At 44.2% G+C, this 27,993-nt stretch overlaps 1 protein-coding gene across 1 annotated transcript; it reads left to right on the top strand.

Moving 5' to 3' along the window:
- Nucleotide 1: 1 nt before the first annotated feature.
- LOC144773651 (tyrosinase-like) lies at nucleotides 2-26,592 on the top strand. Its single transcript, XM_078658800.1, has 5 exons — nucleotides 2-146; nucleotides 6,363-7,191; nucleotides 21,651-21,864; nucleotides 24,881-25,022; nucleotides 25,249-26,592. The coding sequence occupies exons 2-5, from the start codon at nucleotides 6,397-6,399 to the stop codon at nucleotides 25,445-25,447; spliced, it is 1,350 nt and encodes a 449-aa protein (XP_078514926.1). The 5' UTR covers nucleotides 2-146; nucleotides 6,363-6,396; the 3' UTR covers nucleotides 25,448-26,592.
- The last annotated feature ends 1,401 nt before the right edge of the window (nucleotides 26,593-27,993 follow it).

The raw sequence follows: 27,993 nt of genomic DNA, 5'->3' as shown, positions 1-27,993 counted from the left end.
CACCCCATTCTTCAAGACTAATTCCCCATGCTGTGAAAGCCCTATAAATATGTGTCTGTCTGCAGACTCCCAGCACCTGCTGAAGAAGGTTGGAGAGTGAGGAGGTGGACTTCATCGGCTGTAGATAGCTCAGCCTGAGCACAAAGGTACAGTACAGGGCAGGAATCTGTTCTCCCAGGGACCAGGGTGCTAGGTCCTGCAGGGCAATCAATCAATCAATCAAGAAATTTGTATAGCGCGCTACTCACCCAGAGGGTCTCAAGACGCTTGGGGGAGAGGGGTCCGCTACTGCTCGAACAGCCAGGTCTTGAGTTGCTTCCTGAAGGAGAGGTGGTCTTGGGTCAGACGGAGGTGGATGGGGAGGGAGTTCCAGGTCTTGGCTGCTAGGTAGGAGAAGGATCTTCCTCCCATGGTGGCTCTGCGGATGCGTGGTACGGTGGCGAGTGCGTGGCTGGACGATCGTAGCTGGCGGGTGGGAGTGTAGAAGGTCAGGCAGTTGTTGAGGTAGCTGGGGCCCAGGTCGTGGAGAGCCTCGTGTGCGTGGGTGAGGAGTCAGAACGTGATTTTCTTGCTGACGGGAGCCAGTGCAGGTCTCTCAGGTGTCCGGAGATGTGGCTGTGTCGGGGGAAGTCCAGGATGAGTTGTGCAGTGGTGTCTGCTGTGTGTGCTGGAAGGTCCATTGTGCAGCCCTTTCCTGACATTGAGCTCAAGGACACAAAGGCATTGTTAGACCTGTTTATGTATTCATTGAAAGAGTTTAATATAGAATTGGCAAGACCCTGGGGTATTAGACACATATACAGATATGGTCATGGCAGAGTTCTCCTTCTCAGACCCCACCAGGAAGTTCTTTAGTCATTGTAAATTTGTCACAAATATTTTCATTTTTGTTTGTACATCCTGTGCTTGCTGCGTTTGATATTGTGTTCCTTTTGCCTGCGTTGTTTTGATTCTATGGCCTGCTATTGTTCGCCAGGAAGTTCTTTAGTCATTGTATAATTTGTCATATTTATTCTTATTTTTTCTTGTACCATCTGTGCTTGCTGTGCTTGACATTGTGTGCCTTTTGCCTACGTCGCTCCGATTCTATGGCCTGCTATTTTTGCTTGTTCTGTTCCTGCAACAGTTCTCTCATGTAACTTAACTGGTTCTATAGTACAGCACTCTGACACCTTCGGGTAAAGTCCACGCTTTATAAAAATGCATTAAATAAATAAATAAATAAAATATACAAGCTCTATGTGCAGCGGGAACGTTACTTTTTGTGACGTTCTGGTGGTGCATAGGGCTTAACCTCATCTACAAGGCCACGCAAAGCTACCCTGCATAACTTTACATGGCCTTGTAGATATGGGTTAAGCCATTGCCTTCCTCTGAGTCGAAGAGGTGTTCCATGGGTGTTGTGGTCGTTGTTCCCACGCAACACCCATGGACCTTGACACAGCCCCAGATTTACAATATCTCGTAAACCTGGGCCTCCCTAGAGCAGGAGTAACAAGGAGAAATGTTCACATTTATCCTTGGTTTTTCCTCTTTCCACATGTGCTGCATTCTGCAGGACATATTGAACAAGGATAACCCCTCTTGTGATTGTTTTGGTGCAAGAAGATGTCTCTTCCTGCAGAAACACAATCCGCCCACAACACAGACGCCCTGGTACTAATTTACAAGAGTGCCTCTGTTGGCGCCTGGCTGGAAATTGTTTGCCGTCGCACGCAGCAAGGGCAGGAATACACAGCATCTTGTAAATATTGTGCATTCCTGCCCTTTCCAATCGGCATAGGGCAGCCCTAAGGCAATCCTTTGTAAATATGCCCCTCCGAGTACAAAACGAAAGCTTATTGAGAGTCGGATCAGATCATATCCTAGAGAGAAACACTAAAGATGATATATAATCCAGGTAGGGACTCTCATTGAGTGGGAGATGTTGGAGCCTTAGGGATTTAGTTACCTATTGAGGTGAATAACTTTTAATTGTCTTTAGAAGCTTATGAAGGAGGGGTTTGTTCGGATGTGTACTGAGAGGGAGTTCCAGAATCTGGGATCAGTGCCCGAGATACAGCGTGCCAGCGCTTTTTGTTTATGTTTTTTGGGTGGATGAAAAGTCGGGTGTTGGTGCTTCTTAGATTTCTCGACTGGCCTGCCTTTGTGAGTTAGGATGCATGGGAGGCTGGTTCTTTGGTGTGGACGACTTTGTGGGCGAGGCAGGCAGTTTTGAAACAGCATGTGGCTTTGATCGGGAGCCTCTTTGGATTGTTCAGGGCTGGGTAGATGTGTTCATATCTCTTGACCCCAGTAATCATCCTTGCTGCTGCATTTAGTGTGGCTCTTAAGGGAGCCAAGTGTGAATTTGTGGTTCAAGTGAGGGTGGCATTTCGTAGTCCAGTCGTAAAAGAGCCATCGCTTGTATGGCATGTTTAAGATCATTTGTAGGGATGAAAGGCTTGATTTTATGTAGGAGGATTACATTGTAGAATACACTCTTTGTGGTATTCTTTATCCGTGGGTTCATGTTTCGACTCGCGTCCTGGGTGATTCTTAGCGGTTTAACGGAGTCAGCCAAAGTCAATTTGCAATTAAAAGTTTCAAGTGTGTTTGGCCATTCTTGGACCTGGATGGTCTGACTCTTGGACAATGATTTCTGTCTTGTCTTGGTTGAGTTTCAGGTGATTGTGGGATAGCCAGTTTGGGATTTTTGAACAGTGTCATTTAACCTTCGCAAGTCATCTATGGAGAATATTTCTGGATAGAGCCGAGCGTTATCTGCATAGAGGTGGTATTGGATATCAGTTTGTTTGAGTATGATGATGAGGGATCCCATGTAGATACTGAAGAGTTTAGGTGAGAGGACTGAGCCTTTGGTCAGTATTGGAGGTCAATTTGTTTATTTTTTGTTTGTTGAAAGTGGTTGTGTAGGTATGAGGTAAGTCATTTAAAAACCACACATCTACGCTGATTATTCTCAGGAGGGACTCTAAAAAGAGCTTGTGATCAAATGCCTCAAAGGCGGCTGATAGGTGACAGCGTAAGGGAAGACAGCATTTATTCATATTCAGAAGTATGTGTAAGCCATCTACAATTTTTAAGATGACAGTTCCTGTGCTACGGCCTTTCCTAAAGCCTGATTGGAGTGGGTCAAGAAGATTGTTGGTGTCAATGTGCTGGTTGAGTTGGGGAAGAATGCAATTCTCAAGACTGTTAGCCACAAAAGGGAGGTTGTAGCTGGGCCTGAAGATGTTGAGGTCACCTCTTTCAGCACTTTTTTTTCAGTAATAGGGTGCCTTGTACATGTTTCAGGCAATCGGGCAACCCCATTGCTTTAGGGGACTGTTTACTATCTTTGTCCATAGAGATGTTAGGGAGTGGTTAAGACTCTGCGTTAGAGAAGCTAGGAGAGGGTCTGCTAGGTGAGAGGAGGGCTTTCATAATCATCATTGAGATGTCCTCCTCCGTGATTCGGTTGAATGTCTTCCAGCTCCTGGGAGTTGTGAGGTATTCTGTGATTGTATTATAATCTGGGGGCTCATGTAAAGAGGTGGCTCCGTGTGAGTCTGAGCGTATCGATAATGTCTCAATTCTCTCCTAAGTGATTGGAGAGATTCCTGTAGATGGCCAAATGCGCAGATCTAAGAAGAGTTAAATCTTTGTGGTTTTATCATTAAAGAATTTTACAAATGTTTCACCACATTCCTTAGTGACATGTGGATTATTGCCTCCTGGTTTCAAGGTTTTTTGGTTAATTACATTAAACAGTTCTTTGGGGTGTTTGTTTTGCCTTGTCTTGTGCTCTGTGGAAGAAAGTGGATTTTTCTTTTACTATGTATTTTTATAAATTTCTGTGTTCCTCTCTGAGCTGGTGAAGATCGGCTATGGATGGTTTTGTTCACTAGAGCCTTTTGGCAGCTCTAAGTTGTCTACTTTCAGAGTTCAAGTCTTTATTGAACCAAAATCTGGAGGGAGTGTTTCGGATTGTTTTACTTTCCGAGGATCCAACTGGTCAAGGATGGCTGAGGTGCTGTGAGTTCCTCTGTTGTAAGGTTATCAGTTAAAGGGGGAAGTAGGACTATTATTCTATCTTTCAAATTAGTCAAAGGTATCTGTTGTGAGACAAACACACACACAATCTCCACCTCTCTATTTTGAAAATACACCCCCTCTCTCTTTTCAGGAAGCAGAGACACCTCCACATGAGAGCGAACCTTTGTCTGGTTAGGGAGCTTCACAGCTGAATCATTAGAGTCATTTCTGTGTTAACACTATCCTGTGAGCTTCCTTGGAACAGCCACATTGCACATATGAGTGGCAAGGTAGATTAGTGGGTCCATGATCAGCTCCAGAGGTCTCTGTGCAAGTTTGGTGGGTGGTGACACGTGCCCTTTGTTTTCCATGTTTCTCACAGGTCTCTGGTTTGGTGATAGTGTGTATCCTTCAGATGTTGTGTAGTGGCTCCACACACTGAAAACAGTGCTGTGTGCTCAGTGGGGCTATTGCTGCAACTAGTATTTCTGTTCATTCCTTGTTTATATTCCCAGAGAGCTAGCCTGCTCTGTTGGTGACTCTCTAGACTGCTTTGTAGAGGCTGATGGGTGGCTTTGGTCACCTCCAGTGCTCCTCCTGACTCTACCCTGGGGTGCTGGCACACCATGCCATCCTCCGCTCACCTGCTGCTGCCTGCTTCCATCTCTTACCTGAGAGTCTGTCCCGTACCTCTCGCTGGGACGCAACAGGCATGTGCCAGGTATTGTGGGGGGAAAAGGGAACCTACTTCTATCCTCCTCAGCTGCTTCTTCTCCTGAGGAAGGGCAGCATGTGGCATGCATGCTTTATGTGTACACTCACTGCACAGTTTGTCATTAGTATCAAAGATGGAAGGAGTTCCCTGCCTTCCACCCAGGAGAAGTCCCTGAAGAGGGAGGAGTCCCATTTAGGTGGTAACTCTGGAAGCGCATGCACTCCAAGCGAGGAAACCATGGCTGACTGGAAATGTGAAAAATCTATTACATTTTGTATTAAAAAAAAAACACAGCTGTACAAAATGAGAACAGTTGCTGGGAAAAGTCAATGAGGTTGCCTGCTTTTTGCCTGCGGCAGGTGCCAAACCAGCATTGAGGTGTGATCTTATCTGTTAATCCGGACTCTGAAACCAGAAGATGTGAGATGCACTTCCTGCTTCTAAATTACAACATTCTATCATACAAAGAAACACAACTCAACAAGTATGTGCCAAATTATCTTTATCTGCACATACTGGAAAGCTCTTGAGCAGGGCTGAGTCTGTGTGGTGGGTGCTGCACTAATATTCAGTACTTTAAAGACACCTACTAAAACAGACATTCGTTAGACTGAGAAAAGGTGATCAAAGCCGAGAGATGTTGGAGATCTCTGATGGAGTGGAGGAGACAAGCCTTGGGGATGGACTTCACTTACCAGTGTGTTGGTGGGAAGGAAGTGTGCAGACCACAGAGGGTCGCGATGAATCTGAGAACTGGGGATCTTCAGTATGGGCCAGCAGATGGACCTTGGAGTAGGATTCCAGAGGGGTGATTGGAGGGTACACACTGGAGAGGGTCTGAGGTACTCACAGCCTCAAGGAACCAGTGCTCCTTGATATTAAAAAAGAGATTAGTCTGAGGGTGGGACCCATAGTACACAGAGTGTGACAGATGCAGATCAAAGGGGGTTTCTGATAATTTAACCTTCAACAGCCAAGAGTTTAATAATATCAATAAGGAAACAGATTGCAGGATCTGATTCCAGCTCTGAGGGAGTGGAGACTCCAAACCTGAGGATGGGATCTGAATATAGGAACCTAAACAAGCCAACAGATGCGGATATATGGAGGAGGAGCAAGACTAGAAGGCATTGAAAACATTACAGGAAGAAGATGGCAGATTTAGAGATGCTCAGTTTTCTTTGTATTTCTTCCCACGTCTGACTCTATGTGGAGGAGCTTTGCTTCCCCTTCTGGTTCCCACCAGGGACTTCTCATCTCAGATGTCTTATTGACTCTTTATCCAGACTCATTTTATTCTTCACAGACTTCACTATTCTACTTTTTCTCCTGGTTTCTGATTCTCAGCACACAAGTCCATGTACACTCATGATGATTAGATGGTGTCCTACCAAAAGACATAGGTAATTAATGCCATGAATTCAATAAAAGAAACAACTCAGGTCAAAGCATGCAGAAGTAGGAGAATCAGGCTTCTCAGATCAGTTCCTACTGTTGGCGCAATAGTTGTATTTATGAAGCTGATGCTGTTGTTGTGCTAATGTCCTCTGCTATGCTCATATAACTTTTTGAAATCATGCTCCCCATATCAGGCTAACATGTCATTCATTTCATTTCTTTCCTTCCACAGGCAGACCCTAGATCATCAAAGATCTGTGGAAACCATGCTGGTCTCTCTTGTGCTGCTCCCTGTGTTCCTTAGTGGGGTCCTGGGGCAGTTCCCTACTGCCTGCACTACTGACCAGGCCCTGAAGGAAAGGCGCTGTTGCCCTAAATGGAAGGACGGCAGCATGTGTGGGGTAGACTCAGGAAGAGGACGTTGCAAGTTGATGACCCGGACCTATTCAGAGAAGAGGAGCTATACTGAGACCAACGATGACCGCTTGGACTGGCCGCATGAGTACTATGACAGTGTTTGTGTCTGCAATGGAAACTACTGGGGGTTTGACTGTGGAGAATGTAAGTTTGGCATCTGTGGAGACACGTGCACTGAGAAGAAGACCCTCATCAGGAGGGAAATCCGTGAGCTCTCTCGTCAAGAGAGAATGACCTTTTTCAGCTATCTAAGCCTTGCAAAGTTGAAAACGAGTGCAAGATTTAAAATCCTTATCAGCGGCAACAGATATGACAGAAACACCTTCCACTTCATAGAAGCCACAGTGTATGATGTCTTTGTCTGGATGCATACTTACCCCGTTGCACCATTCCTGGAAAATAATGTGCTTGATGATACAGTAAACCTTGCTCATGTAGGCCCCAACTTCCTTCCTTGGCATCGGTGGTACCTCCTCTTTTTTGAGAGGGAACTACAGCTTCTGACCCATGACGATGATTTTGCCCTTCCGTACTACGACTGGAGCATGGACGGCAAGACGTGCAGCATCTGCACGGACGACATGATGGGCAAGAGCGATTCCCAGGGGTTGCTGACTTCTACCTCGTACTTCGCCAATTGGAAGGTAAATACACAACTCTGCCTGTTTGTTTAGAAATGTTCCATGATGTCTGTATGTGTCCATTAATGTGAGCACTGGTCTGCAAAGCAGCAAAGTCCTGTATAATAGAAGGGGGTACAAAGTAGGTAAAACAACATGTGCCTACAATGGGATGGTTCTCTTCACTGTTGTTCATGTGAGGGAATCACCCCAATACTCCTCCAGTGCAATACACGATTGATCATATTTCAGCTCATAGGAATCTCTAGAAACGTATCTTGCATTATAAAGGAGGTTAAGTATGTCTCTAGATGGCTTCATCACTTACCACTGATGTGATCTACAACTGATAGGCAGCCCCTATACTCTGGAGGGCACAGGATTACATTACTTGGAAAAAATGGCTCCAACATATTTATCAATTTACAAACCAAATTGATCTTCATGACCCACATCACCCAGGGCTATAGAATGGGAGAGTGTCACTTGTAAGCACACCCTAAAGGAGCACTGTCTGACTCTATTTCTGTACTCTCAGTGCTTTGTTGAAGCATTTTAACAGTTACCATTGATGTGTGACATGGATAAAAATGATTCCAACCTATTTAAAATTCACCAAGTAAATGTTCATAATTTTCATGGCCCACATCACCCATGGTCTAGAAGATGGAACAGTGTCACTCGTAAGCATGGGAGACAACCATTACAACGCAATCTTTACACCGCGCTACCTTTACGACGCAGCCATCACAACGCAAGTCGTTACAACGACTTGCGCTGGATGGCGCTTTATACTAAAGAATAGTATGATTTACTGTTCCGCCACCTTCCCTACTGTTACGTAGGCTGTAGTTGGAATAGTAAATCATACTATTCCTAAATCCAGCACCTCTAGCGTAAGTCGTTTTAATGACTTGCGTTGTGATGACTGCGTCGTAAAGGTAGCGTGTTGTAAAGACCGTGTTGTAATGACACACATCCGTAAGCATGCAATAGAGTCCTGTCAGCCAGAACTGATTTTATTTCCTTATTCTCTCTCATTTTCTGATACATTTTTATAGGAAGAATGCCGATCAATCAATCAATGAATTAAACAGGATTTATAGAGAGTGGCTAATCCCCCGTGAGGGTATTCAGGCGCTGGGGACGTAGCTGCAAAGGGGTTTCGGTTGAACAACCAGGTCTTGAGACCTTTCCTGAATTCTAGAGGAGAGGATGCGGTCCGTAGGTAAAGCGGGAGGTTGTTCCAGGCTTTCGCCAGGAGGTAGGAGAAGAAGCACCCTACACTGTTGCTTTGGTGGATGTGATGGAGAGAGAGGAAAGAGGCGCACACGTGTCTCAATAGTTGGTGGAAGTCCATGCAGTGGCTGATGTAAGCTGGTTCTTGATTGTGAAAGGCCTTGTAGGTGTTGATCAGCATTTTAAATTGACATCTCTTCTGAACGGTGAGGCAGTGGAGTGGTGTGGGTCTGTTTGGGGAGGTCGAGGATGAGTCTGGCTGCTGAATCTTCTGTGTGGTCTGTAGTCCCTTCAGGAGGTGCAAGGTGATTCCTACGTAGAGTACGGTGCCGACGTCCAGCCAACTGGTGACTAGGGCTTGAGTTACACCTCATCTGATGTTGACAGGAAGCCATGTGAAGATCTTACAGAGTATGTGAAGAGTCAGGAAGCAGGAGGAAGAGACTACAACACACAAGTGCCTCTTGATCATGTTTTAGTTAGTAGGAATCACTTGAAAGTCATCTTGTACCATAAAGGAAGTTAATTATGTAGCTCGTTAGCTTCACAACTTGCCACTGGTGTTTCCTGCCATCGAGAGGCAGCCCATTACTCAGGGAAGCAGAGGATGGTAGATTTACACATGCAAAATTCACCAACCAAATGTACACAATCTTCATGACCCACATCTCCCAGGGGCTAGAAGATGAAAGAGTGTGACTTGAAAGCACACCCTAGAGCTCTCTCAGCCAGAACTAATCCATTTCCTTATTCTTTCCCATCTGCTGATACATTTTTACAGGTTCAGCTGTATTTGGTCCAGTAGAGTCTAAGGGCTAGATGTAGGTAATCTGAATTTACGATTCATAAATACCGAATTTTACCGATTCGGTATTTATGAATCGGTGAATATGAAGGAGGGAGATGTAGGAAGAATCGGTAATTGAATTACCGCTTCTTTAAAATTCGGTATTTACCGAATCGGTATTTCCTATTGATTCCTATGGGCTGTGAAGCCCATAGAGGTCAATGGGAAATACCGAATCAGTATTTTCCAAATCGGTAAATACCGATTTCAGCAAGGGTGCAGGGAGTGTCACTTTGACACCCTCTAGCACCCCGAATACAGGCATGTGTGCCATGTGGCACACAGACATGCCCTAAGGGCATGTCTGTCTGTCACATGGCATAGGTGTGCATGCACTCCTGGATTCGGTATTTTACCCCCCAATTGGATTGGGTGGTAAAATACCGATTCTGTAAGTCCTTTGGGACTCTGAAGAGTCCCACCTACATCTGAAAGTTTCCGAATTGGTAAAAATACCGATTCGGTGTTTTATCGATTCGGTAAATTTACCGATTCGGTAAATTTACAGAATCGGTAACATATGCCCCCTACATGCCAATTCTTAAATACTGGTCGGTAACGGCCGAAATCGGCCGTTACCGACCGGTATTTTGGCTCCTACATCTGGCCCTTAATGTTCCTTTGGCAAGTAGAGGTTTAAATCAACTCACCAACTTGAACAGGAGAAAAAGATAGGCTGTGACCCATCCATCTCCCACAAGATACCAGGAGATTCTGGACATCGGCTAAAGATCAAATCCTGGCAGAGGCAGTCAGAAATATATTTTATTTATTGTGAGTTCCTGGAACATCTTTCACTGAAGGATGCCCACACACAAGAAATTCACACTATAATGTATAATAAAAAGGCTTTCATATTTGAAAATAAATACCAGTTTTAGTGTAGAGTATATGAAAAAGAAGACACAAAAATGTTAGTAAGTAAAATAAAAACAATACATTTAACCCTGCCCTGAATAAGTCAATTTTAAAGCAAATTTTGTCAGTGAGATTGATGGTACTCCCAATAAAAGACATCAACAGCCGTTGGAAAACATTAGAGGATGTCACTACTTGCAGATTATGTCACCAGTATGAGGAATCCATGGTACACATGGTCTGTATATGTCACCGTTTGAATTACGCACGCGGCACTTTACTGAAAACCTTGTTTTTAAAATATGGGATACGCACTTGCTTAGATGCCATGAAACTTATTTTTAAGCTGGAGATCCCAATTGAACTAGCAAGATTAGCGAAATGTGCCCACAAGGTGAAAGAACTATTACATAATGACTCTGTCAATGACTAGAGACAAACTGTAGTTTTAATCTTGCGGTCCCCCTTTTTTCTTAAATTAGCAATCACCAGAAACAAATATGTCTTATATATTACTAACAGTTTCGTTAAATGAAATGATCATGTTTTATTTATGCTCAAAAAGTGCCTGGACGGAGTGTTCTCCAGCCAGCCTTTTTCTTTTTGGTAACAATTTTAATTAATTGAAACAATAAACAAATACAAATACAATAAATTTAAGTATAATGAAAATTAGAAAGCATGCCTACTAGGGGCAATCTTTAGATGAAATTTATTATGGAATCCCCTATTTTCCAATGTCTACATTAACACCAATATCTTTCAAGAAAAGCTCCCTATATGGCTTAAAGCCATTCCTGCTCATAGTTCAGTGTTTTTTCAGTCTGCAGCCTGCTCAGAAGCAAGGCCAGTCTTAGTTTATGTGAGGTAGCTGTTGTTTCGAGGAGCATGTAGATAAGGTCAGCACGCGCCAGTGTGTGGCCTTGGCACAGAGGGTTATGGAATAGATGCTGCTTCTGGAAGGCTTCTGAAAGGATCTCCCTCAGACTTTAAATACTATTTCTCTGCATTATTATGAGAAAAACAAACCTTGTCGCCGATGATGCGAGTTTGGAATAGAAACATGTCCATTGTAAATGTAAATGTAGTTGAGCTTATATAGCGCACAGCTACCCGCAGTGGGTTTCCCGGCGCTTGCTTAGGGAACCCTTCCTGGTATTCCCCTGTGAGATAGCAGGGTATCCACAAGGTGAAAGTCAGGCATCCCGCCGCGAGGGGCCATTCCGGAACACAATGGTCTAAGGTTATTGAGTTTCTTCCTAAACAGCATAGGGACATCTTAACAAGGGCTTTATCTCTGCTTTTTTGGCTTTAAAAGCCAAAGAAGAAGAGATATAAATATCGCCCTATCAACAACAAGGTGCTAACATGCAAATTCGCATGTTAGCACCCTTTTTCCCTACGCTTCCCTCTGCATCTCTAATGAGATGCAAAGTGGGCGTTCCAGAGAAAAATAATAGGAGAAATGTCGCTATGCGACATTTCTCCTATTATCAAGCTTCATGCTAACCCTGTTAGAGACAAAAAAATCAGCGCTAACCACGGTTAACGCTGCTTTTATACGTCTGCTAATTTTTAGACGTAGCCATGTAATCCAATGGGAGGTGGATTACATGGCTAAATCTATCATGGGCTATCAACAAGGATATCCCTATCCTTGTAGTATTATCGCTGCATTACCAGCGATAACCTCCCAAAATGCTGCTATTGTGGGATTTTTTTATCGCCTAGGTGGTTAGCGTTGTTTATAAAGCGTTAACCAGGCGATATTATCCAGCGATAGCGGGCGTTAAAAAAAATAAAGCTAAGCGTCCTTAGCGTTCATTTTCCCTGTTCCCTGTTAATATGCCTCATAGTGTGTGAATATATGCCCTATAGGAAGGCATAGTTCTACTCTCAATACCTGTAAATGGTATACCCAAGATCAAACAAACCATGCATTGTAAAATATACATAAATCATGAGGAGAAAAAGATAATGTGTGCTTTAAGGGGGTCCAAAGGCATGAATAAGGAAAGGTATATGCCACTGACACATTGAACTTGTCTTCTTTTTAAAATGGCCCGCCTCATGAGCGCTTCCTCTTATCCTGCCTCAGATTCTCTTATCTATGAGCTCGAGGCACTTGTCTTGTTATATCTGCTCTCTTTAACTTCTCTATTCCTTCTTGTTCTTTTCCACTTTCCTTCAAGCATACTGCCATAATGCCTCTTTTAAACAATACTCTGCTGGTCTCTCAGTGCCCTCTAACCTGTGACCTTTATCTCTTCCCACCCTCCATCTCGACTGTGCTGTGCATTGTCAGCTCTCCATGTTTCTGGACTCCCATCCTTGCATTCCTTCTCTGCTGTACAGGTTGAGGCCAGGTCTTCTTACCTTAACTAACATCCTTCAGACCGCTTGTCACTCTAAACTCTCTTCTCTTTATATTCTTATAGACAATCCTGCCACTTTTAATACACGCAGCCACTCTAATCTGCTTTCTACCTCTGTTTTTTTGGCTTCTCTGGCTCAGCTCTTTCTTCGTCCTCTTCCTTTCTTGTTGCACCTATTCTGTTTCCTGCTCCTATTCTTTTTCTCCTTCCCTCCTACTCTGTTTTAGGATGCCCCAGGGCTAGGGTAATCACATCTTTCAACCTCTTTAACCTCTTCTCTCATCACGATGGCAACAATTCTCAGTTTTTCTCTTTCATCTGTTTCCCCTAATCTATTTATGAAAGTATTATTTCATGTTTTTTACCTATTCCAGTCATTTGCATATTTCTACTGTCCCCTATTCATGTCACCACCAACTATACATCCTCTTTAATATCCATTCTTTCCTTAGCTTTGCATCCACCAAATGACTAATTCTCAATATTTCCTGCGTAAATACTGTTCTTCCTTAGTGTTATCCTCTCCTGTATTCATACTGTGCTTTCATAGTGTTATCCTCTCCTGTCTTAATACTGTGCTTTCATAGTGTTATCCTCTCCTGTCTTCATACTGTTCTTCCTTAGTGTTATCCTCTCCTGTATTCATACTGTGCTTTCATAGTGTTATCCTCTCCTGTCTTCATACTGTTCTTTCATAGTGTTATCCTCTCCTGTCTTAATACTGTGCTTTCATAGTGTTATCCTCTCCTGTCTTAATACTGTGCTTTCATAGTGTTATCCTCTCCTGTCTTCATACTGTTCTTCCTTAGTGTTATCCTCTCCTGTATTCATACTGTGCTTTCATAGTGTTATCCTCTCCTGTCTTAATACTGTGCTTTCATAGTGTTATCCTCTCCTGTCTTCATACTGTTCTTCCTTAGTGTTATCCTCTCCTGTATTCATACTGTGCTTTCATAGTGTTATCCTCTCCTGTCCTAATATTGTTCTTCCTTAGTGTTATCCTCTCCTGTATTCATACTGTGTTTTCATAGTCTTATCCTCTCCTGTATTCATACTGTGCTTTCATAGTGTTATCCTCTCCTGTCTTAATACTGTGCTTTCATAGTGTTATCCTCTCCTGTCTTCATACTGTGCTTTCATAGTGTTATCCTCCTCTCCTGTCTTAATACTGTTCTTTCATAGTGTTATCCTCTCCTGTCTTAATACTGTGCTTTCATAGTGTTATCCTCTCCTGTCTTCATACTGTGCTTTCATAGTGTTATCCTCTCCTGTCTTCATACTGTTCTTTCATAGTGTTATCCTCTCCTGTCTTAATACTGTGCTTTCATAGTGTTATTCTCTCCTGTCTTAATACTGTGCTTTCATAGTGTTATCCTCTCCTGGCTTCATACTGTTCTTTCAAAGTGTTATCCTCTCTTGTCTTAATACTGTGCTTTTTATAGTGTTATCCTCTCCTGTCTTAATACTGTGCTTTCATAGTGTTATCCTCTCCTGTCTTAATACTGTGCTTTCATAGTGTTATCCTCTCCTGTCTTAATACTGTGCTTTCATAGTGTTATCCTCCTCTCCTGTCTTAATACTGTTCTTCCATAGTGTTATACATTCCTGCCTATTTACTTACTTCTCTAACTCTTTAACTCTGATTTGCAATTTCTCTTGGAACTCACCTCTAGTTCTCATTTTCCTTACCACATATGCCTTTGTGGGGTTCCACTATCCCTTCAGTTTCAATTCCTCATTGTTTCTATATGTCCATGGCATCGCACCTCCCTATCTTTCCTCTTTGGTAGAGCTTTACATTACTTGTAGTCTCTTCTCATACACCCTCCCACAAATTAAGTAGGAATGTGCATCTGACAACATAATCATCAGAATATAGGGACTGACTCCACACATATCATCAGAGTCTGTCGTCCCAATTTTTAGCTCGTTCACAGTGTGCTATATGAATCTGTAACCTTATGAGAGTACCAGATGGTATCTGCAACCTCAGAACATGACCACTCTAATTCCCTAAGGAAATCGTGGAAACAGATCTACCCTTTTGTTGTTATTCAGGCATGCCAAAGGGAGACACAAGAACAATGTGAATTGGCTTTTCAGACATTTATTGAAACAATCATATTCTTGTATACAAAGTGTGAGCAGGAATTATTAGTAAAATGAAAAAAAGCACTGTAGCCAGCATCACAAGAATGGGGAAAAAAATAAACAGTTCAACCATTTTAACATTGTTGTGTGATAATGTGATTATATAAATATATTTATACTAATATCCAACACTACGTACGCAAGCGAGAGCATGCTGGGAGTACCTTCTGCCAGATCTCGTGGGACAATCTAACCCCCTATACGTGTATGATATGTTAAGAAGCTGATCTTATGTAGAGCAGGCTATCATCCTTTGCAGGATGGAGGCTATAGAGAGCAGGGATAAAACTCAGTCACAGTGCACATCGTTCCAGGACAATCCCAGCGGAAGTGTTCCTCTACCAAAACGCGGCACAGAGGCAGTTTACATAATATAAGAACCGTTCCAGTTGCAGAGCTGATGTGATTGTTTGTCTTGAGAGTTAGAGCTGTCTCCAACCAGCCAACCAAATGCAAGAACATCACGTTCAATGTTTCTAGCCTGGGATAGAGTGTAACGGCAACATGATAAAATACTTGCAAGGAATTGTACTGCATGCAGACTAATTTCCAAGTATATTATTGTGTAAGTGCAAAGCTTGTAAAAAGTCACCGTTAGAAAATGACGTCAAGTTTAAAACATGGAGCTAAAATTGAGACTTTGCCCAGGCCCGGTTGAACCTCACAACACTCTCCAACTCTGCCTTTCAGTTTTCAGACTGCATCCCTCCTCTACTCAGATTATTTCATTTTTCTCTTTCTACTCCAAAGCTCTAGTATTCTCTACTTCTTTTGGTTGCATGATCTTCCTTTTCTTCAAAGTCGTGTGTGCTTCTGTGAAAGGACATCTCCTCCATCTGACAGTTTTTAGTCCTGCTACACCTGGCTAAATCATTTTCTGTAAACACCTTTGCAATTTCCATTGGCCTGCCTTTCTACTGACTTATCCATCTCTCTAACTGTAGCGGTGTAATATCGGTATTACGATACGTCTTCCGATGACGATGTGAGAAACCTGAACGGAAAGATGTGGCAGAGGCCCACACATTAACAATAATACAAATAACACCAACAAGATGCAGGCAGCAGACACATTCCTACATTATTCTTTATCCCACAGAGTATCCACTTTGAACCCATTGGCTCACTCCTCTTGGACAGATGCCTGTTGAGTGAGTGAAGTTTTCTTGTTTCTGTTGCTCGGGGTCCCTACGACAGTTGGATTGGACCGGCATGTCTTCCTACAACTCCCAGGTCAGATCTGGGAAGGGAAGCACACTCCTTGCACACCTGAAACCTGCCTCTGTCTACTAAATACTGGTGGATGGCTGACCTGTCATGTGATGGAAGCAGCCCTGGAAGGGAGTTCATTGTCAGCTCTCAACTGCACCAATGGAGCGGGGAGAACATGGAGGTCTTGAGGAGGGGGGAGGGTTCAAGCTGCAAGATTGGAAGGCCAACTCTGTCTGGGCAGCTGCCTCAACCATGCCATTAATGTGTTTGTCCCGGAAGTGACTGTGCATTGTCCACTTTTTGGCCCAGTTTGAGGCCCCCCCTAAACTCAATGTCTCCCCATAGTTAATTTTACAAGCAGGACAAGGCTTGCTCCACTCTCTGTTATCTCTGGGTGGAAAAGTCTGCTCCAACCTTCATGGCCACAGTTTAAACAGTTAGAATGGGCAGGTAACAATTGTTCCTGTCGTGCTGTCCAGTTGGCATGGACTGTGAATGCAATCTGAGCCTCACCTTGCATGTGAAGTATCCATAGCGACTCGTGTGTGCCGCTCCGCTGACCTACTCCTTGGAGATCAAGCTGCATACTCACTCTTTGCTGCAAGCCTGGATTAAACACCTAAAAGCATCTGGCTAGTGCACTGAAGACTTTGCCTGCATTAAAGCCCCCATCCAGAGACAAGTAGCCCCCATACACCATGGACTGGCTCACGTACTGCCCAAAATCAGCCTTGCACAGGTGCAGATGAGCTGAGAGGGACCTCAGCCTGGCAAGCCCCCTTTGCCAAGAGATAAATCTTGTCATCCCCTCTACTTGTCCTCTCCCAGTGCCACTGAGCTCCTCATGGCACAAGCCCATCTCAGCCTTTGGCCTGGGTGGCAGAGAACCAGGTATGTTTTATTTTTTACATCATTTTCCATGCACTGGTGATCTGAGGTTTAGAAGGGATGGGATAAATAAAACATAAGGCTGCAGATTTACAAGCCCCTTGTGCCACTTTTGTGCCACTTTTAACATGGGAAAAGTGTCTCAAGGGGCTTGTAAATCTGCCCCTCGGAGGAGCCCCACAAACGCACAAAGCCAGAGGAGTCTATGGCTTCCACGCCCCTCCCAGACGACTGCCTACCACCCTCCGCTGTGACCAGTTCTCCAATCACCCATCTTTGATTGGGATGAAGGACCCCCGAGCTGGGCGTTACAGGACACAGAAAGCTTAGTGGAAACCCTCCAGTCTTGCTTTGCAGATCACAGTGCTCCATGGTCTCAATTAATTTATGAATAGAATAGCATTTGGGATCGATTACTACAACTTTCCAAAACTTTAGACACTTTCTTTTTCGGTTTGGCAGAACCTGGATCTCTCTCTGTAGTTTTCCTTTTCCCCATTTGTGTGAACAGCCTTGTGAGGTAGAACTAAGGAGACTCTGAAGACAAGAACTACCCAAGAACCCAACCGGGACGAGATTCTCGCACTCTAGGTAACACGCTGCAAGTCAAATAGACAAGTCAGTAGGCCCCCGAAGTGTTCAACATTTATTTATTTATTTATAGAGCGCAACACTCATCCCAGAGGATATCAAGGCGCTAGTAGCGAGTAGATTGGTTATGCTGCTAGGGGGAGCGAACACAGATGAGTTTTAAGATTCAGGGAACAAATGGGTTTTTAGTGATCCAATATGACGTCACATACACCCAGCTACTACCGTAGTAAATTGAGCAAAGCGTGCTCTCTTGGCCGTCCTTTGCCGTGCAGTAGACGTTGGAGTGGTGACCCAGCCCAGTCTCTTTCAGGCTCTGACGGGCAAGGATGGGCCCGTGCAGTGGGTCTCTGGAGCCCTTCAGTAGGGTAAACAACAAGTCGGGTAGATAACAGTCAGATGCTGCAGGGGATTGTGGGCAATGATAACACGCCTCCTTTTTTGGTTCTTATGAGAGGTGTTCTGCATCCTCCGGGTATGAAGACCACATGAGCAGCCTGGCCCATCTGATGCTGTAGATTACCCTGGCCATGGCCCCAGGTGAGGGCTGGAGCATGTCTGTCCCCTCTAGTGGATAAAGAGAGTCGCGGTGGGCGCTTGTTGTAGTTGCTTATATCTAAACAAACCAACATGAGCGGGAAAATTGGTAATACTGCTGCAGCTCTCTTATAGCTCAAGTTTGTGATACCCTTTGTTTAGGTCAAGAGGGGAAAAGACTTCAGGTCCATTTAGTTCCATGATCATATCCACTATTTGGCGAAGAGAGTGTCTCTCCCTCTCCATGGCTCTGTTGGGACGGAGCATATCAACACAATGCACACGGCTCCACTACTGTCTTTCTTTGGTATCACTTCTAGGGGCAAAACCCATGGCGTGGCCGGTGGAACCTTCAATGATGTCATGTTTTAAAGCATTGCCAAATCTGCCAATGAAAAGCGGCTCTATGGTTCTGCTTGGCAACAGGGCAAACATCTTTGTTGATATTAAGTTGTACTTTTATTTTTTAATGTTTTCCCAAGCCATTAAAAAACAATAGGAATTGCCTCATAATATCATGCTGAACACAGATGTCATAGTTGAGAGGTATTAACCCCATGTCAGCCACAGTGGCACAACTGAGTCAGCTTACAGCAGATGAGGTACCTTGTAGAACATGAATGGTGGCTCATACTGACGTTGTTTTGTGTTGCATTGCCACACTTAATGATCCTTGGCTTTGTAGTGGTTTAAAAGCAACCCAGGTATATACTTTTGTGTCTGAAAGAGTGAGGTGTGGCACAGGTGAGAGGGTGTTGAATTTTTCCACTGACATGATATTAATCAACAACCTCTGTCAATGATGAATAATATTGGGTCGCCGTTTATGATCAATGTAATTCTGGGACAATGTCGGAATGAAGTTTGGTATTTTCTATGGTGAACTTTTCCTAGACTTTGGTCTTCTTCACAAGTAGCGAACCCCACGTGTGCATGTTGTCTTTTGGCATCATCATCAGCAAAAACTCGATCCTCTTCACTACTTTTTGATAGTGACGCTGAAAAACACTTATACACGAACTTGACGATGATTGACTTTGTTTGGCCTCTACTTGGAGTAGTTGATGTTGATAATTGGTCTTGTGGGTGTGGCAAGAGTGTTTCTGGCTCGATCTCGCGTTCCTCTTTCCTTTAGGTTCAGATGAACTTGACTTTTCTTTAGCTCCACACACAGTTATGAAATGATTCTCTTTCCCACATCCTTTACAGATTTGTCCTAGAGCTGGCCCTTTGCCTTCTTAGGGAAATGAAAATCCACACCGGAAGCATAGTTTTTGTTTCCTTCATGGATGTGCATCCATTTTGTGCTTGTGCTTATATTTCATGATCAATGCTAATTCCTTGTTCGCTGTCCCTGCTTCCATGTCAGCAGCTTGTTAATCTGCTTGTTCCTTCAGCATTTTTTCTTGACTGAGTGTCTCTCTCAACATGCACCTTCAAAAAGAATCTGAAAGGCAGCCATCAATACCTCTGAGGCGCATGGCTTCTTCATCGGTAAAGTCACAGAGCTTGCAGTGTTTAATAAGAGCGTCAAGTCTTTGAACAACTTCACTGATTGTTTTACCAGTCTGTTGCTGTGCCTTGTTGAAAACTCACTGTAGTAGTTTGTCACTATTCACTTATTGGGTTTAACGGAATTATCAGTCAGTCAGTTGTAGTATCACAACATATGCGTCTTTATTCACGCTTAACAGGCTCAAACAGGTTGAATGTCTCTCAATGATATTTAGGAATAGGGTTACATAAGCCAGGTACACAGTCCTTAGTGGAAGGTTGTCTTCGACTTCTCCAGTCTTCCTTCTCCCATACGGCAATCAGGACCAGTGCTCCTAAAAAGCAAACAGAAACAAAAGGGATACTGTTGTCACTGACAGTCTGCTACACTTATGGCTCTATCATGTGCTCCCCATCACCAATAAACCTGGGGTCACCGAGGTCAGTGCAATAAGGTCAGAATTCGGAGGCAGGGTAAGGGAAGTGAGGATCTTTGGGCAAGTACCACACTCACACCTATTATAGTGCTCTATTTACACCACAGTCCCCTCAATCCCTTTCCCAACCTCCTCCTCCCCCCTTCTCTCCACGTCACTTGCCTGGGGCTACGGTTACCTTGGACCGTAGCAGGGGGTATCTGATGTCCTGTTTCTTTGAGGGACTACCGGATACGAACGCAGTGGTTGTTGTGGAATCCTCCCTTGGTGCCATCGCGCCATTTCCTCCGCTCCTCTCGTCTGAGTTTTCCGCGTCTCGGGCCCGTTCGCTGGTCTTGTCTTCCCCGTCGCCTTTCTCTTTTCCTCCCTCCTCGCAAACCCCCGGTGATTCTCTCCAACTGTGCCAACCGACGATTCCTCTCTCCTCCGTTGATGATGTTGTTTCCTGCTCCTCTCGGGGAACTAGACTGCCCACTTTCTCCTGATAGGGCGTCCAACTGAGCGCCATCTTGAAAACCTCAACGTCGCTGGTCAGAGACCATTCTCTATCACACACACCTTTCATAGTCAACATTCGGCATTCGATTGAAAGTGGTTTCCATCACTTCTTTCACTTTTCGGTACGATGTTGCATCAGTCTGTGCAGCTTTCTTTAGTTCTTCTTTCACTCCATCACCTGTGAGATATTTCAAATATTTGATGATTTTCCTATCATCCTTCTCCTCAATCGCTTCTATAAAGTCATTGAATGTTTCAATCCACACAGTCCACCTGGCACCAATGTTTTGTTTCTTGGCTGTGTCAGATGGCGGTGATGGCTTTAAAAACACTGCTGCATTGTATTTCATGCTCCCTTCTGCCGCCGTTGTGGCAGCAAGTGACTTTCAACTGATCACTATGTAGGGTGTCTCACACAACTTCTGCAAGCAGCAGCCATATGCAAAAACACGTTGCAGTATACTCCAATCGCTTATGGATGTGAATATGCTCTCTTTGCTTTCTGTTTCTTGTGTTTTGTTAGCACTATAGTTACTTTTCTTTTGTCATCTGAATGGTTGCTCCCTTGGCCTGTGCTGATAATCTCTTGCATATGATCAGTCATTGCGCTTCTCATGTATCCATTGCATGTAATCCATTTGATTGACTCCATTTCTCAGGACGCATATGCACGCAACACCAAGCAAAGTTCAGGTCATTTCTGTAACTTCAGTGCATTCAGAGCAATGCACACTTTCTGGTCACTCCCTAGTCACTCTATGTTCAGGGCACTGTGCAGCACCTCTGCCAGCAACCGCACCAGTGGTATTGGTGGGTGTTTTGAACACGCTCCTCTCCAGGCCCTCCGATTGCTTCTTTGACCCTGTATGGGCTGGAGCTGGGCTTTGATTCCATGTCTGTCGGTTGCAGACTGTTTTGCATCAATTCTGGACATGTGCCATGCACAAGCAGTTTGCCATACCATTGAAAACTCTTGCAGTCTTGCATTCCATGGGAATGCATCCCCTACTCATCACCAGATGTAGCATCTTCTCCAGCCCTACAGGGGTGCTGCAGTTAAACATGTCTATATTCTTCATGCTCTATTCATACTCTACCTATTTCTTCATACTTCCCGAACCACACCCTAACACCTCTACGCATATCATGTAGTTCATGTTCAGCGTGTTCCCAGAGCCATCAGGGTCCCAGTGTTCATAGCATCAATATGCTAGAGTAACCAGTCTTTGGGTGGAGGAATTGTATAGCATGTACAAAGTAAACTGAGTTCTGAAATGGGCTGCCTCGGGCAATACAGCCCTCTATTTTATATGACTTTACAGCTTCTAACTTGACTTATTTCCATACCATTTTCAGAGTATATGCAGCGGGTTTCCCTACCCTGACAAGTATTGCACAATCGCAGAAGATAAGTGCAGGTTTGAGCCTATATACAGAAACCCTGGTGCAGACCCCGCTGGCAGGCAGCTGCCCTCTGCTAAGCAAGTTGAGGATGTGCTACAGTGGAAGGACTACGACAGACCTCCGTACAATTCCAGGGCCAGGCGCAGCTTCCGCAACTGTCTGGAAGGTAGGTGCAATACCGTCTTTCACGAATACCTTGGTTGTGTGTGAAGCCTCTCTTCTTCTTTCACATATCTCATCAAAGGTTGGACTGATGGAGGAGGTGGCCTGAAGCCAGATGTTTAAGTCTTTACTGATTTCTATAGAGTGAATGTTGTGAGTGGACGGAGAGTGCTCAGATCTCAGGGTGTCGGCCAGCAGCTGACCTTGGAACTAAGCATGGGCGGATTTTGCGAATTGGCAATCCGCGAAATTGCGTATTTACGGATTCGCAATCCGCAAAATCCGCGAACTTTCGCGAATTTTGCGGATTCCTTTTTTTTTGTGTTCTCAAGTGTTTCTGCCTTTTCGCAAGGGTTTTTTACCAGTTCGCAAACGCAAACTTACTTGTCGGGTAGCAACGGTCGCGACCATGTTGTTTCTACGTCTGGTCATCACAGCACCCTCTGTTTCACCACTGCCACCCTCTGTTTCACCACTGCCACCCTCTGGCTCACCCATGCCACCCTCTGGCTCACCCATGCCACCCTCTAGTTCATCACTGTAGATTATGGGGGAAAAAGCACACCTTCCCTGCCTCAACTGACATGAATGAATTAGGGGCTGATTATTGTGTCACTGAATTTGAACTTCCAGGCTGGCACCTGCTTCCTTATCTGTAATTGCTTTCTGTTGCAGTGTAATTTTTTTAACAGGACCTTTGTTGTATACTTGTAGCTATTCTCTGAGCCTGCTGTGAGGGTCAGAGCAGGGTCATAGAATAGTTGCAAGTAGGCAACTGAACTCTGAAGGGGCCCCTCAGGAAGCACTACAGGGAATGGTTACTAATGATAAGATTGAACTTTTGCACCTGCTGAGTGCTTTCAGTTTTGCAAAAATCCAAATATCCAGCAGCATCCACAAAAGGTAATCCTTCCAGGCACTACAGGGAATGGATACTAATGATAAGATTGAACTTTTGCACCTGCTGAGTGCTTTCAGTTTTGCAAAAATCCAAATATCCAGCAGCATCCACAAAAAGTAATCCTTCCAGGTCAAGATCCAAATCAAAGTGACCAGCACATGAAGAAAGCACTGGGAGGAGCCTGCTGGACAAGAACAGGAAGTTGGAGACTGTGGGGCACTTCCTTCCTCCCACCCCCCACCCCAAAATGGACTCCTTGCAAAAAAAGTGCAGGCAAATGTCAACCTGAGGAGGAATTCTGATAAAAATCATAATTTTCAAGGTTTATGCTGCCTGCTGGTGGAATTCTTGTGCGAAATTGCAAATTTTGCAATCTCGCTATTGCGAGATTGTCGCTGCCCGCCGCATCTACGTGTTCGCAAGTGTTTACTCCCGCGAAATTGTATAGTATTCTAGTTGGCAAGTGCGACCAAGCAAAAAATCCGCTTCGCACGGATTTGCGAATTTTCGGCAAGTTCGCGAGAGTTCGCGGATTGCGAATTTGCCGAAAATCCGCAAAATCCACGAGCGGAACGAGTTTTACGTCCATGCTTACTTGGAACCTCTGCCTGAGGAGACAGTTCCCAGGGCTACAACCGATGAGGCATAACTCACAGCTGCACCAGAGGACACTCTGGAGCATGATTGGCTGCAGAGGTTGAAGCCATGCTTCACTGCCATGCCTAAAGGCACCTCTTGGGGCAATAGAAGGGAAGGTGAGGGACAAGCCCTGATTTGGTACCCAGTACGTTCCCTGGATGCAGAAAAGATAAACAAGAATTTAGAAATTTGGCCTCAAGCTTAATAACCACCCATGTGATAAACAGGGACAATTTAAAGGCTGATGCTCCAAAATACACAATCGTATGCTTCCACCAGTGCAATCATTGAAGCACAAGTAAACAATCAATACCACAGACTGAGAAAAGCCTTGAATGATGGCCCACATCATCAGCCACACTGGGGTCCTCATTTATGAAAAGTGATGCATCGCTGCGTGAAAACAGCGATGCTCCACTTTTCATTGCGCCCTCCTTGCGACACCAAAGATGCGTCATATTTACTGTATGACGCATCAAGGCACAAGGAGTTACAGATACATCAGTATTTCTGACGTATCTGTAGCCGCAAAAATTACGCAGTGCTGGAGTGTGTCACAAAAGTAACGCAACCCCAGCAATGGGTCATTACCCATGGGCAAGTCCCATGTTCAATGTGCCTGCGTCAGTCTTACGCCTGCCGTGAGGCAGGCGTAAGATATTGACGCATTTGAGTCCTAGAAGCGGCACAGAGAAATCTCATAGATTTCACTGCGTCACTTCTACGACCCTTTCTTCGTCGGAACACCCCCCCTGCATACATTATACCTGGTGCAGATATAATGTGGCTCAGGGGTTTACAAAGTGACGCATCTACCTAGATGCGTCACTTTGTAAATATGACGCAACATCGCGCATTTGTTACACCACTGGTGCGTCACAAAAAGTGACCCATCGGTGGCGCAAAAGTGACGTAAGGGCTCATAAATAAACCCCTCTTTTTTTAGTCTCTCCCTGGGAAAATGTCATACACTCCAGGGCTGTGTGAAATTATAATAGTAGGTGTGTGACTTCACAAGTGGCTTTTTACTTGGTTTAACATTCCTAAAAGATAATTGTCCCCACTTCCATGAGACAGGGTCTTTGTAGCAGAAATTATGATGAAATGAATCATAATTAAATCAGGTGAATGGCTTCTTTGAGCTGCAGTGAACAGCAACTTAGATAACCATGTTAGTAAGTAAGTATACTTGTAAAGCGCACTGTTACTCCATCTCGGAGTGCCTGGTGCTGTATACCGCTGGGGAACCCGTCCTGGCTTTACCTGTGAGATGGTCCCTCCTGGGCACCTCCAAGGTGAAGCCAGGCATCCCCGGCGCTGATGGGGCCATTGTGGAGATTAAGCAAGCTATTGCCCAGAGTTGCAGAGTGGGACCCATGGTTTTATTTACTGCTCCTTCTCCCTCCTCATGAGTCGGTGTGTTCTAATGTGTTCCTCATCATGTCATATTAAAGGGTCCATCACATTCTTCTGTCCACAGGCTTCGCTGATCCAACCAGCGGGAACGCAAGCGTGCTGAGCCTACACAACTTGTTCCACGTCTACATGGGTGGAACCATGAGCACGAGCATCCTCGCCAGCAACGACCCCATCTTTCTTCTACACCACACGTTCAACGACAAGTAAGTCACAATCAGTAGTTTAGAAATGTCTGGATGACTGGTAGAGCAATACAGATGTTATAACTACTAAGTAAAAACCATAAACAAAAATGATTAAAGCAAAACAGGCAGCGGAGTAGGGGCAACACTGACACTGCCCCCAACCCCCTCCTCCATCTCAGTGTTAGTTCTTCTAATGAGTGAATGTATCTCACCCTACTAACGACTCAATCTTATGTTTCTGCAGAATATTTGAGCGGTGGTTGGTGAAGTACAACGCCAGCAGTGAAGTGTACCCCGAGAACAATGTAACCGGGCATGGCCCTAATGAGTATATCGTGCCCTCCATGCCACTCGCGAGGAATAAGGACTATGTGAGAAAAGCGGCAATATTTGGATACAGATATTCTGATTATCGCCCTCTTTCTAATGAGATTTCAATTTAAAAATGGCAAGCATGGGGCAGTATAGACAAGAACTTCCAGGTGTCCCTCCATGGAGGAAGTGGGGGTTGTTCAAGAGCATAAGGGAGGCATAAGACACATTCAATATCAGGCAGTGGATTGGTTTGACAGCAGCAGAGCAATTAATCCAGAGGGTTAGAAGGTGAGGACAACACCCACAACTTGAGGAGTAGCATTGACTGTTGGATCCGTTTCTTTGCTCCTACCAGTGGACCGACCACTCCACCTCCAACCATCCCACAGAAAGTAGGATCGGAGACCCCTCTCATGCGAATTCCTCATATGTCCACCTATCATGACCTCAGAACTCCTGCCCTCTTTTGACCTGCACTTGATGGGAGTTTCTTTCTACCAATTCTCTGCTTGGTCCTGTGCTTAAAAGATCTACCTCATGACCTGCTCTTACCTCAGGTCCTGCTTCTACCAACAGAGGGAAGGAGTCCCAGACCATTGGTCACTCCATCAGCGACCAACTCATCCTCTTTCATGGGCATCCTTCCCTCATCAGGTAGCAGAGGAGCCTCCCTTCCAAGACATCCACACTCTCTTGAGAGGACTCCTTGCAGCCCGGAGATGACACTCGCAAGGAAGGAGGTTTAACACATTATTGAAACTTACAATCAGAGTCCTGCAAGCTGAGATGGGCTCGCGGGATCTCAGGGTGACTCCATAGCGCTTGCCATATTTTCTAGGAGCTGCAGTTCGTTCAACCATGTGTTTCGTGGCTCTAGCAGTTGCCAATACACCCTCACCACCAGCTTCCAAGCTCGGTGCCAGAGGGTGATCTTTAACAAGGTGCACTGACAAAGATCTAAAACGCGCTCAGAGTCTGTGTCATTAATGATCCTGGTTCACTGAGCTTTACAAGGCACTTCTCAGCGCCTCCTACCGCACGCGCCCTTGATGGCCCATCCTTCTGGTGTAAAGTAATACAACGTGAAGCTATATTTGACTCACTCAACCTGCACTTTTTGTCTCTTCAATTAACTAGCATTTGTAAAGTTATCGTAACTGTATTATTTTTTTGCATTTATTGTTGCTGTATGTATATAGATCATGTATGGTGTGATGCCCTTTCAACACTTGATTAAGTATCATTATTTTAATCAATAAATGACTACATCTAATATGAGTGGGTTTTTGGTTTTATATGTTGATTTGCTCGTCCTCTTCTCCAGGCTCCTTCGTCACAAGCCACACTGAATTTTATAAGTGCTTCTTCTCCAACTGTTCGACATATGTAGCACCCAATGCAACCCCACGACTTTGCACCGGGTGGTCAATGAGGGAGGGGGAAGGACAGAATGTCAGGTGGTTGCCAGATTAAGGAGGTTAGAAGGAGGTTATTTCATGTGTCACTGTTGCACAATAGCCCTTGGGAGTCCCTCTGAAAAATGTCTTTTTATTAAAAATATCAGGCCTATGGTACTAGCTCGTCGCTCCAGGTTAGTCACGGTGTTGTTCACAAAAAACTGAAAGTAGCACATTTACTCTTAGTTCTAAATGTTATTGTGAAAATGTATAAAAAAACGTGCATCACATTACTCCATTTGCTCATCCAATATTGTACACTCTCTGACTTTCCATTTCATCTTCTAAAGACAGACTGTGATAAACACCATCCAATATTCACATGTACCTTCATTAGGACAAAGAAGGATGAAAGCTCAAAGCTCGAGACTGTGATAAACACCATCAAGACACTAACTTACACAGTCATACTCTTGAACAGTTTACATGTTTCAGCACTTTGTCCAATATTCACATAGGCCTTCATTAGGACAAAGAAGGAAGAAAGCTCAACAATGTTTAATATTTATCACCTGTGGGAGATCAACTAGAGCATGGAATACACTTCCTAGGTTTGTTTCACTTATCAATATACGTTAATTTATATTGCAGATAGCACAGACTTCAAAAAACACTATTTTGTTATATAGTGAATAATTGCCATTTTTTATTAACAAACCCTTGCAGTTATCTGGGGATTCCCAATACCAGTGTCTTTGACTGTTGTTCACTTTAGTTTACCTTAAAAACAAAGAATACCATTCTTGTCTAGGCATATAATAGTTCATTTATTGATTTTCTAAAGGTTTCATCATTTATTTGTGCCTTTATTTCTTCTGGAATCACAAATATTTAAAGTGACCTCCTCAATAAATACAACCCCAGAATGAAAACATATTTACCAATCTGTTATGATATAGGCCTCCTTCAGTTTCTTCATTATGTAAACACCTCCTTCATAATATATAATTTACATGTGGTGCATAAATTATACGGTTACCTAGATTGAGGACCATCCTTTGCTTTAAGATCCAACTCGTACTCATTAGACCTGGATAAAATATAAACCACAGCAGTGTGATCTGTGCAATTTTGGGAATTTGCCCAACAACTACCATGCAAAATCCCTGAAATTACAACTCACCACATAATTATACCACAAAATCATAGGGCGGAGAGCAGAAACATTAATGCCAGCAACACAAATGTCAGTTGTTCACTGCACTTCTGCTTTTCAT

The sequence above is a fragment of the Lissotriton helveticus genome, chromosome 8, assembly GCF_964261635.1.
Source record: "Lissotriton helveticus chromosome 8, aLisHel1.1, whole genome shotgun sequence".
NCBI lineage: Eukaryota > Metazoa > Chordata > Amphibia > Caudata > Salamandridae > Lissotriton > Lissotriton helveticus.
The sequence above is the reverse complement of the archived record's forward strand: the minus strand, read 5'-3'. Positions and strand labels throughout refer to the sequence as shown.

Excerpts from the sequence above, each read along its gene's own strand:
- LOC144773651 (XM_078658800.1), top strand. The coding sequence starts at position 6,397 with ATGCTGGTCTCTCTTGTGCTGCTCCCTGTGTTCCTTAGTGGGGTCCTG. Across the intron at positions 7,192-21,650 it reads CGTACTTCGCCAATTGGAAG|AGTATATGCAGCGGGTTTCC; the intron begins GTAAATACACAA and ends TACCATTTTCAG. Across the intron at positions 21,865-24,880 it reads CTTCCGCAACTGTCTGGAAG|GCTTCGCTGATCCAACCAGC; the intron begins GTAGGTGCAATA and ends TTCTGTCCACAG.